Source organism: Pelophylax lessonae (genome assembly GCF_965119305.1).
Source record: "Pelophylax lessonae genome assembly, chromosome: 3".
NCBI lineage: Eukaryota > Metazoa > Chordata > Amphibia > Anura > Ranidae > Pelophylax > Pelophylax lessonae.
In genome coordinates this window covers 400,487,128-400,502,891 of record NC_138770.1, presented here as the reverse complement: position 1 = coordinate 400,502,891, position 15,764 = coordinate 400,487,128, and the positions used below count along the sequence as shown (strand labels likewise).

At 40.0% G+C, this 15,764-nt stretch overlaps 1 protein-coding gene across 1 annotated transcript in view; it reads left to right on the top strand.

Annotated features, from left to right (window-relative positions):
• The first annotated feature begins 398 nt into the window (after positions 1-398).
• The window catches only part of LAMA4 (laminin subunit alpha 4), a 159,583-nt gene continuing 144,217 nt past the window's right edge, over positions 399-15,764 (top strand). The window contains exon 1 of the mRNA XM_082250251.1: positions 399-994. Within this exon, the coding sequence (XP_082106377.1) occupies positions 794-994 (201 nt within the window). The 5' untranslated portion in view covers positions 399-793. The remainder of the gene's footprint in view (positions 995-15,764) is intronic.

Genomic DNA, 15,764 nt, shown 5'->3' with positions numbered 1-15,764 from the left:
GTGTAACGGCAGGTGTCCCAATACTTTTGGTAATTTTGTATATGTTACTTTCCAAAGTTCTTTTCAAGGATTTTTATTGGGGGTCCACTTTAATATCCACATGCTGTGCATTCCCCTACTTAGCAATGTATTTGCTAAGTGAGGTGTGTGTATGTCCATTGTCTTGCGTGTTATAGACTACACAAATGCCACACAATCTGTCACTTAAAGCTAGTATGTGTTAGTGACAGGCTGCAGTCTACATTCTCTAACACTTTGTTATTACAGATAAGACAGCATGGAATCAGTGATATGGTGTCTTCTAGCTCTGCAACACTCTAATCATTTTCTCTGAAATCAAGTTGTAGGCTGAAGCTCTGTGCTTCCAGAGGGAGGGTCTACAATTTAAGGTAAACTTGATTGCACTGAAGGAAGTGAGTGAGTGAAACACAGCTGTACAGCCTGTATCCTGTATCCTGACACTCAGAAGATAAGGTGGCTCGGGGGCTCGGGGGCTAGTGGAGCTCTCCTACCAGTATATGAAAGCTTACTTCTCACTGCCCTTATTTAGATTTTTTTTACTGTAGTCTCCAGGGGAAAACACAGCAACTGGCAAAAGCAGAGGATGAGATCTTTTTTCTGTATGTGAAAAACGACGTAACTAGCAAGCGGACATCCTCCTTTGCTTCACATCTGGAAAGTAAAATCTCAAGTTTAATTATTGGAAGCTCCACACAAGTAAGGAGGGTGTGTATCAGACAGAGAGCTGTACTTGAAATTTGTCCTACAAGAAAAAACTGGATGCAAGGAAGGAATGGCTAACATTTTCCTTTGGATGTATGCTTATGTTGTGCCAGTCTTGTTGTGGCATCTCTACCCTTGCAGTGCTACATTTGAAGGTAGTGCATTTCACCTGGAAGCTGAAGGTAGCACTTCAAGAGGCAGCAAAATTGACTCCAATATCATAGATGTGCAGCAGTCCTACATCCCAGCACGACTGATCCCCCCGTCACAGGTAACGTTATCTATTCCACCTATCATGGGTTGATTTAAGATTGATTATATTACAGAAAGCTGTTAAATAAATAAAATGATTCTTTGTTTTACTGCAAATTACATTATCTTATAATCTTTATACTTGAAAACAATAAAAATGTATTGAACGATAAATAAAAATGAATTATAAAGCACTGCACAAACTGTTGGCGCTATATAAATTCTATAAAATAATAATAATATTAATAATAATACTGACAAAAATATATTAAAACAATAAACAGCCATTAACATTCTATTATATTGTGCATTTTAATACAGTATCTGTTTGTTTAAACATAGTGATGGATGTAAGATATCTAAGAGGTAAAACATAAAAATGTTTAAGAATTTAGATTTTGAAAGTATGATATCAACATGTATGAATATACACCTGTGTAATCAATACATTTTGATTAAAATTAACCATAAAATGTACATAGTTACATTACATACATATAGTAAAAGAGTATGACAAGAAAATGATATTAGTAGGGACACATCAGTCTCATGAAAGTCTTATTTTGTCACCAGAAATGTCTTATTTTTTAAAATATTTACATTTGTAATACGTATAATTACCAACCTAAAAATTGCAAGTAAGTGTAAAATAGCACAAAGCTGTGACATTGATCTTTTTCTTTTTTAGAATTTACACATCCATGAACTACAGGTCAGAAACATGACGTCACATGGAATAGGAAAACAGTTGTCACACTGTTTGACTCCAAATGTGCATGTCCCATGGGTCACTTATTAACTTTTAGTGCTAACACCAAAATAACAAGTGCCCCAGATAAACAAATACCCTAAAGAAATATTCATTTGTTTCATAATGTCTTTCTCTTATTACTACTTTTATTACTTAGGAAAAATACAGTATGGTTTTAGTATGGCTGTTGTTTAGCTATCATGTATGACTTAACCTTTATAAAAGTTATTGTATGGGATATAGTCTGGAATATAATACGTTACTGCTGTAACACTTAAAATAGCTGTAGTTTATTACAATAAGATACACATTAAATCTAATATTGTAGATGTTATTTTTCATAGCAGCAACCTACTAACTGCTAGCAAGTCTAAAAGCAAAAATTTCCAGTGATTAAAATATTTCCACCTACTTAAATATATGCTCACAGTTTGACATGATGTAATAACATTTTCACATACTTGTCAAACTGAAGTTGAATGTTATCCCTGTCTGGTCTGGGAATGTGAAATAACAGTGGGTAGACATGGAAATGCACACAGTCAATACACTATTTAGAAACCTAAGGCAGCAATGTGAAAGCCAGATCGGTTACATGACTTGTAGGTTATGGTTTCAATCATTAACACACACTGGATTATTTCCCAACAAGTGCTGCAGGGGGTTTTACACCCTTCACTTTCATGGAATAAGGTTTCCCTGTTAACCTGAGATAGATAGATAGATAGATAGATAGATAGATAGATAGATAGATAGATAGATAGATAGATAGATAGATAGATAGATAGATAGATAGATAGATAGATAGATAGATAGATAGATAGATAGATAGATAGATAGATAGATAGATAGATAGATAGATAGATAGATAGATAGATAGATAGATAGATAGATAGATAGATAGATAGATAGATAGATAGATAGATAGATAGATAGATAGATAGATAGATAGATAGATAGATAGATAGATAGTATTTTTACTAGGTTGTAGTGATTGGAGCCCCTGTAGGCATCCTGGTTTTCTCAAAAGCAAAGCACTTACAGCATAGGGAAAGGCAGATGAGACTAAAGTGATTGTAAAGTCCCGTTATTTTTCTTTTCTTTTAAATAACAAACATGTTATACTTACCTGCCCTGTGCAGTGGTTTTGCACAAGGTGGTCTGGATCCTCCTCTTCTCGGGTCCATTTTCGCTGCTCCTGGCTCCTCCCTCCTTTCAAGTTCCCCCACAGCAAGCAGCTTGCTATGGGGGCACCGGAGCCGAGCTGCAGCTTGGTGTATCCATTCAAACATGGAGTTGCAGTTTGGCCCCACCCCCCTCTCTCTCCTGATTAGCTAACTGACTTTGATTGACAGCCACAGGAGCCAATGGTGCTGCGGCTGTGTCTCAGCTAATCAGGAGGGAGAGTCCCAGACTCGTTGACATCGCTGGACAGAGATAAGGCTCAGGTAAGTATTAGGGGGTGCTGGGGAGGCTACTGCACACAGAAGGCTTTTTATCTTAATGTATTAAGATAAAAAACCTTCTGACTTTACAACTCCTTTAACCTCCCCCCCAGAAACTTATAGACTGAGACAGTCACAATATACCTAAATACACATTAGGAGTCAGTAATGAATGGAGCGAAATGTATCTTTCTGTTTCATAACAGTGTAGAATTTTAAAAAATTATCTCTATTCTAACAATATTTAAAGGTCAAGAACACTCTAGAAAGAAAAAAAAGTGTCACACACTACCTCTCCTCACTCCTGAAAACTGCCCAAAAAACAGCAGACCACAAATATTCAACTTCAAAGTGCCTGTAGGCACACAAATTTTGGAAACCTTAGTAACATCCTCTGCCAGGATCATCTCTTTTACACAGGAAGTTTTCATATTTTCCTTGCCCTAACCTGGCTTAGAATAGTATAATAATGTGTAATTAACCTTATATGAAATGACTATTCCTACTCATTATGGAAAAAATGTGTAGTCAGTTATGCAGGAAAATGCTGCATCGTGCCAATTGTACTTAAAGGGAAACTATACTCACCTTCAATCCAACGATGCCTAGCCTCAGAGCTCCCCACCAGTTGCTGACATCTTCTGAATATCAATCTGGGCATCGCTGCTTTCATTGAATGGGCTGAGATGAAGTCACTCCCGTGCATGCGCAGGAGTTCAGTCAGCTCAGCATTGCTGAATTCGTACAATGAGCTGCGCATGCACAGCTCACTATAGGGGCAGAAAGGTAGATAAGTAACTTTAAAGCAGAAGAGTCATAGCATGTCTCTTTAGCATTAAGTGCTGGTAAAAACTAGTGCGACTTCTATGCAGCTTGAATCACACAGAATTGCATGACCAGGTAAAATCACATTATATTCAAAGGTGCCTATTGTCATCAATACGTCTCAGAATGGTGCGATTTTAGAAAAGCTTCCTGTTTTACTTTGGTGTGATTTACATTGCAACTTGGCCTCATAAAACATTCAAAAACACAGCCAAGTTGCATCAGTCGCTCTACGTAATTGTACTGAAAATCACAGAAAAATCGAAGTACTGTGAACTGTGCTTAAAAATGCTGCCCGTTGTTCAACCATTTTTAATTTTTGACATAAAGTTCCACTTTAATAGTAACTACGAACCCTGCACAGCCAATACTCAATTTGACTGGGTTTAATACATTAGGAATTTACAAGAGACCCTTTAGTATTTATTATAAAAAGGAGGATTTGAGAACAACAGATACAAAAGAGAAAAACTCTGACTTAATAATGTTGACTTTGTATACATATTTCATGAGTCAGGTTTGATTTGCATGGTGTAGATGGTGGGGAAATGTCTGGCTAAGCAAGTCAATGAGCGAACATGCTCTGTGCCAGTAAAACTCTCATGTGGTTTTATATATTTTCTTGTCTCCATAGATTTACACCCTGTTGAAAAAAAAATAAAAAATTTTTACAGGCTCAATAGCTCAAGCTGCTGTTTACTCACAGAAGTGGATGACTCATCACGAGTAACTCATCCCTTATTGTATAGTTTAATCCCAAGTTTCAATCCAACAAGCAGAACCACAAATCCACAAGGCCACTACGATTCTTTCTCATTAGCTAATCCATAGTGGGAATCCTTTGTCACGTAATATTTTTTTTTTATTATTTGTGGGTGGCCGTAAAGCACCACAGCCAATGCAAGTGTGCAACCTTATCTAACTACCTTTACAGGGCGGGGTGGAGGGCAGTTCTGGGAAAAAGTCAAATTGCCTGTTTTTACCACCTTATAGTTTCTCCCTAATGTACACACGAAAACGGGCCAAAGAGGCAACTATACAGATGTAACATATGCTATACGCAGAATTAGATTTAATGAGTTTGTGCTAAATTTCTCACGTACTTGTGTACTTGTGATATAATTTGCAACAGCATTGCCTGTCTTTGGAAGCGAGAAATAAGATAACATTGTTGGAGGCATATCACGATAGTAATACTAACCCATTGTGGGATACAGTAATTATACTGCACACTACAGCCTCCTAACTAACAGTACATCAACTAAGTAAGTTATAAACTGTTCAGTTCTGAATTATATTTGTCCTTATACTGTGATGATAATGAGGTTTGAAAAACCCCAAACTATGTGCAGTGAGGGTGTTATTGCACTAAATGCAGTGCCACCCTTATTTTGTCCAAAATACACAAGTCGGTAACAGGGACAATCAGATTTAAATCTCATGTCTGTGCTAGGAAGCCAGAAAAGTTACACATTGAGAAAATAAAACAGTCCAGCTTAAGACACATTGATATAAAGCAATGCAGAAACATCATAAACCTTACTTGGTCCAGGATCTGCAAAGCCTTTTAATGGGCTCAGTCATAATTAGCCCATGGTAAGACATTATATCTGAGGAATTCACATCTATGCGACTGAGGGTAGTGGTATATACTGACATATAGTACATATGAACTGCCTGAAGAGAAATTTCATACAATCTTAAAATTCTTACTGTAATAGAGTTACATTCACAAAAAGTGGTTACACTGATGTATGTGTAGATGCCAATCAGTTAGACCCTAAACACACCTATACTACAAGGTCCAGCAACCTACTACAACAAATTAAATCTCCCAAGCAATATATTCATATGATACACATCAAAATTGGTCTCAACCACATTGTAATTTAATTCTGTTTAAAAATATGTTGGTTGTTGGATTGTGAAGCCTGATCAGATAGATAGAGATATAGTTGAAACAATTGGCATTTAAGTATATGTTATTCCCAAAATTTCGTATTCCTGATATTTATATGTTGTACCATGTACTTGTGTTAAAAGGTATCCTGTTCACTTTGTACTTCTTCCTTGGTGTAAAATACCTAGCAATCCTGCCAGCCCCTCTGCTTTTTTATTTCAAACTGACCATACTAGGTATAGAAGCACATCCACCCCAGTGGGGTCAGTTTTCTGTCTGTGCTAGGAGAACAACCTGCCTGTGTTCCAAGGGCCAAGACTTGTGCTGACAAACCCACTGCAAACTCTTCACTGGGAAGATCAGTGTATTACTTTTTCTCTGCTTCCTGCTGACATGCCCCCTGCAGTCTCCACCCCACCTCTCTGTGCTCCTTATGCAGCTGAGAGAGATTTATAGCCTAAATCAAGGGAAAATGTTTATTATTTTGTTTCACTAAAGTGGGAAAGGGTTAGACCCATTGTTTTCTTATTACTGTAGCCTGTGTCCCAATGGGAGAGATTTACCCTCACTTCATGTGCCAGTAAGTGGGGATCATTGGAACAGGAACACATTGGAAATGTCTCCAATGGGGGCAGAGAGTAGGTGAACTCTTTAAGAGTAGGCAAACACTTAACATGGATCTTGTTTCCATGGAAAGAATCTTGATTAAGTCGGACTACCAACATAGGACAGTAACCAGGGTGAAGACAATTAAAGCCTAACTCCTGCCAAAGCTTGTATTATTTTGTTTGAATAAAGTGGGAAAGGGTTAGACTCATTGCTTACTTGATATTGCTGCTTGTTTCTCCATTGGGGAAACATTCTCCTCACCTTATGTGCCAGTAAGAGTGGGCTATAGGAACAGGAACAGAAGTAACATTTCTCCTATGGACATAGTTGGTAGGTAAACACTTATTAATGCCGGGATATGTTAGGACCTTTTTCAGGCTTTTACTTCTGTCCCAAGGACCCTCATTTTCTCATTTCATGTACTGTTATCACAGGGATTCAAAAAGTAAGAGGAATCGCCTCAATGGATCACAAACAACAATAAAACCTGACAGTTCTCATCCATTCCTAATTAAAACTTAAAGTAGAACTAAAGACAGCAATACTCCCCTAAGCTCCAACAGTCCGATGTGTCAGCAGTATATACCCATCTTGATTGTCAGTGTAAATTCTGTAGATGATTGCGAACAGGCAGGTACGTTTATTTTATTACAGAAGAGACATTGCATTTATAATCAATTTAAGGACCAAAAAAGTAAAATATTAGATTACCTAAAAAACTAAATGAAAAACGGGCACATATAAGTGGTAATCATTGTTGGGGTAACATACATTTTAATAATAAACAAACAAGTTTAAGCCTTATTCTTAGGATTCTAACACATAAGCAGTTCTCTCAGAATCACTAAGCCCAAGCAAGCAAGCAAACAATGTGTAGCTTTAGTAGTCCATTGACATTGCCCTTAATCTCATCAATTAATACAGTATAAAGAAAGTTGGGTCCAAAAAAACTCTAGTTTGACATGTATGCCTTTTGGCATTGTGTGGCATTTGACTTACAGTCCTAATTTACCCTCCTACCCACCAATCTTTCTCCACTCCCTAGAGCAGGGATGGCAAACTCAAATTCATCACGGGCCACGTCAGCAGTGTGGTTGCACTCAAAGGGCCAGTTGTATCCGGTGTGCACTATGTACAGAGTGAAGAGTTCAGGATTACGTTGCGTACAGACTGCAGATTTCAGGGGTATGCTATGTACAGTGTGCAGGGCTTAAAGGTGCACTATGTACAGAATGCAGGGTTTATTGGTGCACTACGTACAGAGTGAAGAGTACAGGGGTGTGCTGTGTACAGAGTGCAGGGTGTGAAAACTCAACCCCAACCCCCCCCCCCCCCCCAAAGTTTCCTTGCATCTCTCTCTCCTACCTGGCCCAAATCTAGTACCTCTCTGTGTAGGCGGTATGCCTTGCAGGAAGATCATTCTCTCTGGTGAGAGCCAGAGGTGGTGGCAGAGGAGTTCCACTATGTTCCAGCTGCAAAACTGGGTGCAAGGGCCACATGACAAGTGCTGGAAGGCCAGATTCGGCCTGCAGGCCTTGTGTTTGATATATGTGCCCTAGAGTATTACCTGATTTCAATGTCTTCAGGCTATTCATGTGAATAGCCAGGGTCCACTTTGTCTCTTTTCCAGAAAGGGGTAATCCTAAATAATGCAGAGAGTGTAGCTGATGTGATGACTTTTGCACTGTTCTCTGCATCATGAAACCCTTCTCTCATGAGACCCCGGCTTCCATTCAATTTGGAATAAGGCCAGAGCCAAGAGAGCAAATAATTCTTTAGGGAACTTGGGATCAGACAATTATTGCAGCAAAAGCTGTATTTTTCGAGTTGCTGGGTACTATCTGAAAATTTTTTTTGGATAAAATGGAGGTGGACCTTAAAAGATTTGTGTCAGTTTTGTCAGGGCCGATTCATCATGTCCTTATTTATACGGCAAAAATGATTTGCAACTGGTGCTAATTTATGGTTGTTTTCACAGTTCTAAACTGATAAAAGGCTAAATCTAATTGGTTGATTTTCTTTACTGCACATTGTTTCTCTTTGTGGTAGAATATTAAAAAGCTTTCCTGTGTACTACAGATAGAACAAAAAATATCAAATGTTCCGGGCTGACATATCAGTTAAGCTATAGTGGAAAAAATCCTACTTTCCGCACTTATCGAAGCATGGAACTTCTGGCTCCAAATTTGGAAAAAGAGGTCTAAGTTCAACAAAACTAAACAATGCTAATTTAAAAGAAAAATATAATGGTTTTAGGCAGTGGTCATCACTCATCAGCTTGGTAAATATAGAGGGCCTCAAGTAAGGTTCCTGAAATGTCTAAAGTGCTGTACATTAAAATATGTACTTAAATTGTAGTCAAATTGTTTAAATATTATTGAAATAAAGATAAAATCGGGCCTACATGAATAAAAAGTATTATGGTAGAGACAGTCTAACAGATTTAGATTGCTAAAATGAAGAATTAAGTAATCATGCCTATAAATGTACATGTCATTCAAAGCACCCAAAGAACTTGCTTGGAAATAGACATTAATGTGGGGAAAAAGAGTCAGGTCAAGTTTTTGGGCTGCCTTACCACAATGCCTGTTGCCATGCTTTAACATGCATGTGGTAATACTTTTGCAGCATACTGCAAAGATTTGAAGGAGGATTAATGCACAGAACAGTTTTGCATTTACAACCAATAACTGTAATTCACATTACTTGTAAATGTATACCTGTAATTCACATTTATTTTATAAACCTATATTCACTTTGATTTTACATTCTTTTATCTTTCTTTACTTCTTCCGCACTCCTTTTCCATCAGCAGGGTGGAACTGTCATCCCTAGCAGGGTTTTCTATGTTAGCTATCAGTACCAGTCCTTAACAGGCAGATCACCTTCTGACAACCCATGTGAATAGGGATGTATTGTACAGGTGGCTGAGTTCCCCTACAGCGGAGGCATCACATAATGGCAGGCTGCGGGCCGGAAACTGCACCGAGCCACTGTCCCATCCAGACCTGTGGTCACACCATCTAGAAGCCGCTTCTGTTTCCCAGCCTCAACTGCTGTCATTCTCTGCATGTCAGGAGGCACAATGCTAATATGCCACGTGCAGGAGGCACAGCTCCCGCACCTGGCATATTACCTACCGCCCTCCGCAAGATCTAAGGTAGGAGAGTAAAGGGCAAAGGACACTACAGGAGGGGGGGTCATGTGAGAGGAAGCAGTGCTGGAGGGGGGAGCTGAAGTGGAGGGGGTGTAGGTTATATGAAGAGAGCAGATCACACTACTTTGGGGGGGGGGGGTAGGATTTGTGATGTGATGGGACAGTGCTGTGGGGGGAGTGATGTGAAGGGGGCAGTGCTGTGTGTGTGTGCAGGGGGGGGGTGGTTGATGAGCAGGGGGCTGGTGATGTTGGGGGGATGATGTGCAGGGGCCAGTGATGGGAAGAGGGGCAGTGCTGTGGGGGGAGGGGTGATGTGGAGGGGGGTGGGGGCAGGTGATGTGAAGGGGGTAGTGCTGTGGGCAGAGGAATGATTTAGAGGGGGCAGGTGATGTAAAGGGGGCAGTGCTGTGGGGGGCAGATGATGTGAAGGGGCAGAACACACTACTGTGTGTGGGGGGAGGGGGAATTTGTGATGTGGGGGTGGGTGATGTAAAGGGGACAGTGCTGTGTGTAGGGAGGTGATGTAAAGCGGGCAGAGGACAGTACTGTGGTGGTTGTGATGATTTGAAAGGGGGAGTGAGGACTCTGCCATGAATAACGGGGTTGTGTTTTGTAAAGGTGATTCAGTACACTCTTGTGAAGAGGGTGGGTGTGAGGAGCCTGGGGCCTGAGAACAATGCTTTGAAGGGAAAACTGTGAAATGAAGTGGAGGACTGAGAACACTGATGTAAGAACGGGACTGTGATCTAGGGAGAGGCTGTGATGTAAAGGAGTCTTGGTACAAACGTGCGATTAGGACCTCTGCTGGAAGAAGATTTTACTGATTGGACCTCCGTAAAAATAATTCAATACCCCTGCCCTACAGCTTGAAGCATGGACAGCTTAGATTGACAGCTTTTGCTGCTTATCACATAGAGACTCCACCTCTTGGCTACAGCTGGCATGTTAGGAGCCAGTTTGCTGGTAAAGCTTGGACTCAGCACACTGGCAGCCTCTTTGTAAGACTTAGAATTTTGCTGACACAGAGATGCAGCAGATGCTTCATGAACCACCACTGTCTGATCTTCTCTCCCTAGCACTGAAAATTTGGTAAGCTGCACTGAGGAACGCGTCTTGGGCCCCAGGGGCTATGGGTCAGGTGGTTTCCATTTTTCATAAAGTTTGTACATCATTATGCTATATTTTTTTAATATATTTACAAAATCTGTGTTTTACAAATAATCACCCCAGATAATAATTACACAGGATTCTCTGTCTCTCATTTAAACTTTGTATAGTGTCATTGAACATCAGTTCATTGAGAATCAGTTTCTGTTTTGGCTCATTTAGTTGTGTGTATACAATTTGTTTAAACTATTAAATTCTATATTGAAAAGTTTTTTTATTCATCAAATCTGATTAGAATAACCTGGTGGATATCTCAAAATGAATCTAGAGATCTACCTGGTGCCTAGTTACTTGACATAAAATAAATACATTGGGGTTGATTTACTAAAACTGGAGATTCTGATTTAGCTGCGCATGTTAGCCAATCAGCTTTATACTTCAAACTGCTTTGACAAAAAAAAAAAAAAAACTGGAAGCTGATTGGCTTCTATGCAGAGCTGCACTAGATTGTGCATTCTCCAGTTTTAGTAAATCAACCGAGGCTTGGACCGGCCATAGGGCACACTGGGCATTTACCCAGTGGGCCGGGGCAACCCAGTTTGTGGGCTGTTGATGACCAGGCCGTACAGCGGGAGGTAAACCGCCACCATGGTCCGGACAGGGCTAACACAGACTACGGTCGTCACACCTCCTGCATGCCTGTGTCTCCTATCCCATCTCTTCTGCCCTGCCAACAATGCCATTCTATCAGCAGAGCAGGGGAAGGAGCTGGACAGGGACGCACCAGTGGTGGAACTACCAGAGGAGTTGCTGGTTGCAGTGCTCTGAGCTGAGTGTCTCTCACACACAGCTCAGAGCCAGCACTGACAGTTCCCTCACCCGCACAGACGGGAGAGAAGAGAGAGCTCATCTGCTGCTGCTCCTCCTCCGACACCTCTCCTGTGTTTGCCCTGCCCGCACTCCCCAGGGATGTGTGGATGGGAAGTTTGAGGCCAGCAGCCACCATCCAGAAGAGGAAAGGTGCTCACAGATGATGCCTGAGCCTCTAACCCTGTTCGGTAAATAAGCTCACCCTCTATCCCATATCCCCTCCCTCCCTTTTCTCTCCTGTCTCCTAGTGTATAAATTAATGTAAGGTGGACTCTGATGTAAGTGGGGGCTTGGGTGAGCAGAGACCCCCTTACATCAGAGCTCCCCCTTACAGTGTAAGTGTAAATTCTGTGGACTTTAAGGGGGGCTGTGCGGACTCTGAATCAAGGGGGGCTGTGTGGACCCTGATGCAAAGGGGCTGTTCATAATCTGATGCAAGGAGGGATGTGCAGACTCTGATTTAAGGGGGGCTGTGTGGTCTTTGATGTAAGGGAGCTCTGTGGACTCTGAAGTAAGGGGAGATGTGTGAACTTAGGTGTAAGGGAGCAGGGGGCAGGAGGAGCTGGAGATCTGCACAGAGAGCAGGGGTCTTCATAGTTACAAACGGGTAATCAACTGCTTGGTAATATGATCCAGATCTGCAGCTCCTCCTGCCCTGCTGATAGGATATTATCGTCAGTGGGGCGGGGAACCCTGGGGAGGACACACAGGCTGAATTCTGTCTGTGCCCTGCCGAAGGTAGGACTATAAAGGGGAGGCAGAGAGTAAAAGGAGGCACTGTGTTTAGAGAAAAGGGGGGGCATAACTGCAAGGGTCACTCTGATAGGGGGCTGTGATTGCTAGGGGCACTCTGACATAGGGGACTGCACTGTAAAGGGACACTGTAATTATCAGTGATCCCACATTATTTGTGGCATAAGTACTAAATTGAGATAAATACTGTAAATGTCTCCTATGAATTCAGAATAAAGCCATGACAATTAGATCCTATACACATGGGTGACAAAAAGTAGAACTTGGAGCAAGTTTCTCACAGCTGTCGAGCTTTCCCCAGATGCTGAGACAGGATAGGGGCATAGATCCAAAAGACATTTAGGAAAGGGTTTGCTTCATTGCATAATCAAATGAACAAAGCTTGAAGTCTTCAGTGTTTGGTTAAAGTATCAGTTCACATACTCTAAATAACTGTTATAGCTTGGCCAGTACAGAAACTCTTAAACCAGTAAAGCAGAGTCTATTCATTTCTTGTGTGTGAGCTATGGCGTATCTAAAATTTTTACCAAATATCCTTGGCAAAGATTGATAAGGTGAAAAGACTAGTTTAAATATGTGCACCTATTGTTCCTCTAAATAATACCACTGGGGGTACCTACAGATCACACAAATATGTAAGACATGATTATATTGGCATTTTAATATATGTCCGAGCTTGGATAGCTAATATATGACCACACATGAAACCTATGAGCAGATTTAAGCCTCCTACTAATAAGAATTTTTTATTATGTGTATATTAAAGGTCAAACCTTGAAAACATATTTTGTTTCTTTGGGCATCTACATCCACTGTCTAATTCATGCAGGGTGAACTGCCCTTGAACACAGTAACCCATATGCCAACATGCCTCTGCACAGTGAGAAGAGACCAAAACAGGCAACATTTTCCAATTATCTTATATTCATGACTAGTTTTAGCTAGAGCTTGACAATGATTGGCTTAAAAAAAGCCACTTTGGCGAAGACCACATTTGCTATGCCATGGCATTGATTACATTAGCAATGACCAATGAAGTGTGAATTAGGTTGTTTACAGAAGCAGATTTTTCATGACATTTACCTACATACATACATCTTACTTTACTTGCAGTGTTTTATAATATGAAGACTCTGTTAAGATAATAGCACCAAGGAGGGTTTGGAATTTCGAGTGAAGCAATTTTTTTTATCAGAATTTGTTGCAGATGTCCTTTAATGCTAATAAAGATCACCTTTTATCATTATACAGATTTTTTTTTATTTATTTTTTTAATTAAATGGCTGCCAATCAAGAATATAAACAATTTATATTTTAGGGTGTTGTAGTGATTGTTTGTATGACATGGTTGATTACCACAATCAGTAGGCTCTCATTTACCATATTATAAGCACGCTAATGCTGGGGTTACAAGGCCAAGTATGTTATATTTCCTGCGCTGTGTAACTGAGCCCTTGAGATTAGTCATACTATTTTCTTTGGTGGAAGTGAGACAGTTAAATTTAGGGGGAAATCCAAACCGCACATGTTTTTCATTCAAGTGTTTCAGTTTCTCACGGTGATATTAATGAAAATCAGCTGCCAGAATACAAGTAATCACCATCCAGAAAATTAATGGAAAGACAACAAGTTAAGGTTTACAGCCCTGCATATCTGAAATGCATGGGATTGATCCTACAGCTAAAATTGTTCTATGGCTATGCATGATTTTTACCCATGTTGGCCCCAGCATCGGAGACTGTATGACTGGTAAAGTCCTATATGATAGAACAGGAATAATTCAATGCATCTTCAAATGACTGCAGAAGAATGCAATTTATGAGTGTGAAACCAGCCTAAAGTTGGTAGTTGTGCCACTTTGTATGGTCTGAAAAACTCATAATAAATTATATTCCCCTGTAAATTTCAAATCAAGTAAACATTATATTTTTACTAATTATCTTCTGATCATAGGGAGAAAATATGGAAGCTTTATGGACTTTAACTAGAACAGCGTTTCTTAGCATTGTATGAACAGTAGGACTCAATAATCTGTTTTAAGAGGAATGAAAGTGGACCTCCCAGTCACTTAAAAAGTCTGCATGAATACATTTTTGCATGTCACAATATAAGAAATGTATAAAATACACAGACTCATAACTGTCAGTCTGACTACACTAAGCTGAAATATGATTAGTTGCTCTGGATAACTACACAAACCATATCATCATTACTGTTTGCTCTGCTTTATTGCATATATCAAAAGAATATGAATGTCTTTAATTGTTGATGTGTTACATTACATGCTTGGATTATTAGTAATTTTAGGTCTAGATGCATGGCCAGTCTGTAATACGCATTTTAAAAATTGTTTTATCTTTCCTGAACTGTGAAAAGTAGTTTTCTTACTGTTTTCCCCAATCTGGATTCCATTAATTATAACATATCCTGATGGGCCTCCTTTACCGAATAATCCAAGTCTGACAACAGTGCTGCCAGTGATAGCTACAATATGTTGGTCTACAGACAAATAACATAGAAAAGCACTCCTAGTAAAGGGATGGGTGTCTGGGAGTATATTAGTGATATCTGTGGGAACTTTATCTTGCGTGATCCATCTGGGATTCATATAATCTTTCAGATTTTATTCACCATGAAAGTATGAAAATATGTATATGAAAGTCTTCCACTCTGACAATGTGAGAAGAATAAAACCAAGCAAGTTTTTGTTTTAGTACTTTTCCATGTAGCCTCTAAAAAGATGTCAATGTAATGTACCACATTCACTCGTAATGTAACTATAGTAAACCATGCATGTGCCTATGGGCAGGGCCGTCTTTAACACAGGGCAAAAGGGGCAGCTGCCCTGGGCCCAGTCATTGTTATTGCACTGTTCGCAAATAGTTGATAGGAGGATTCGTGAGTGCCCAAGAAAATGTTTTCCCAGGGTCCAATCAATTATAAAGACAGCCCTGCCTATGGGGCCCACAACACGAAGGGTACAGCACTGTTTGACTACACAATGATCGGTGCAGGTAGCAATGACATTTGATAAATTAATTTTGGATGAATTTAAAATGTATTTAGTCTGACAACACTGATGTAGTCAATCAATTTGTTTTGTTATGGGGCCCTATTACACATTTCACCCTTGCCTTTATAGTTACATAGTTGGTGAGGTTGAATAAAGACAAAAGTCCATCCAGTTCAACCTGTGTAGATGTGTGGGGCTGTAATCATCTTGCATACCCCTGAATGTTCTGATCCTTGAGATGTACGTCTAAGAGTCTTTTAAAAGCCACCATACTACCCGCAGAAACCACCTCATGTGGTAGAGAATTCCACAATCTTGTAGCCCTAACAGTAAAGAACCCCCCACGTTGCCTGAGGTTA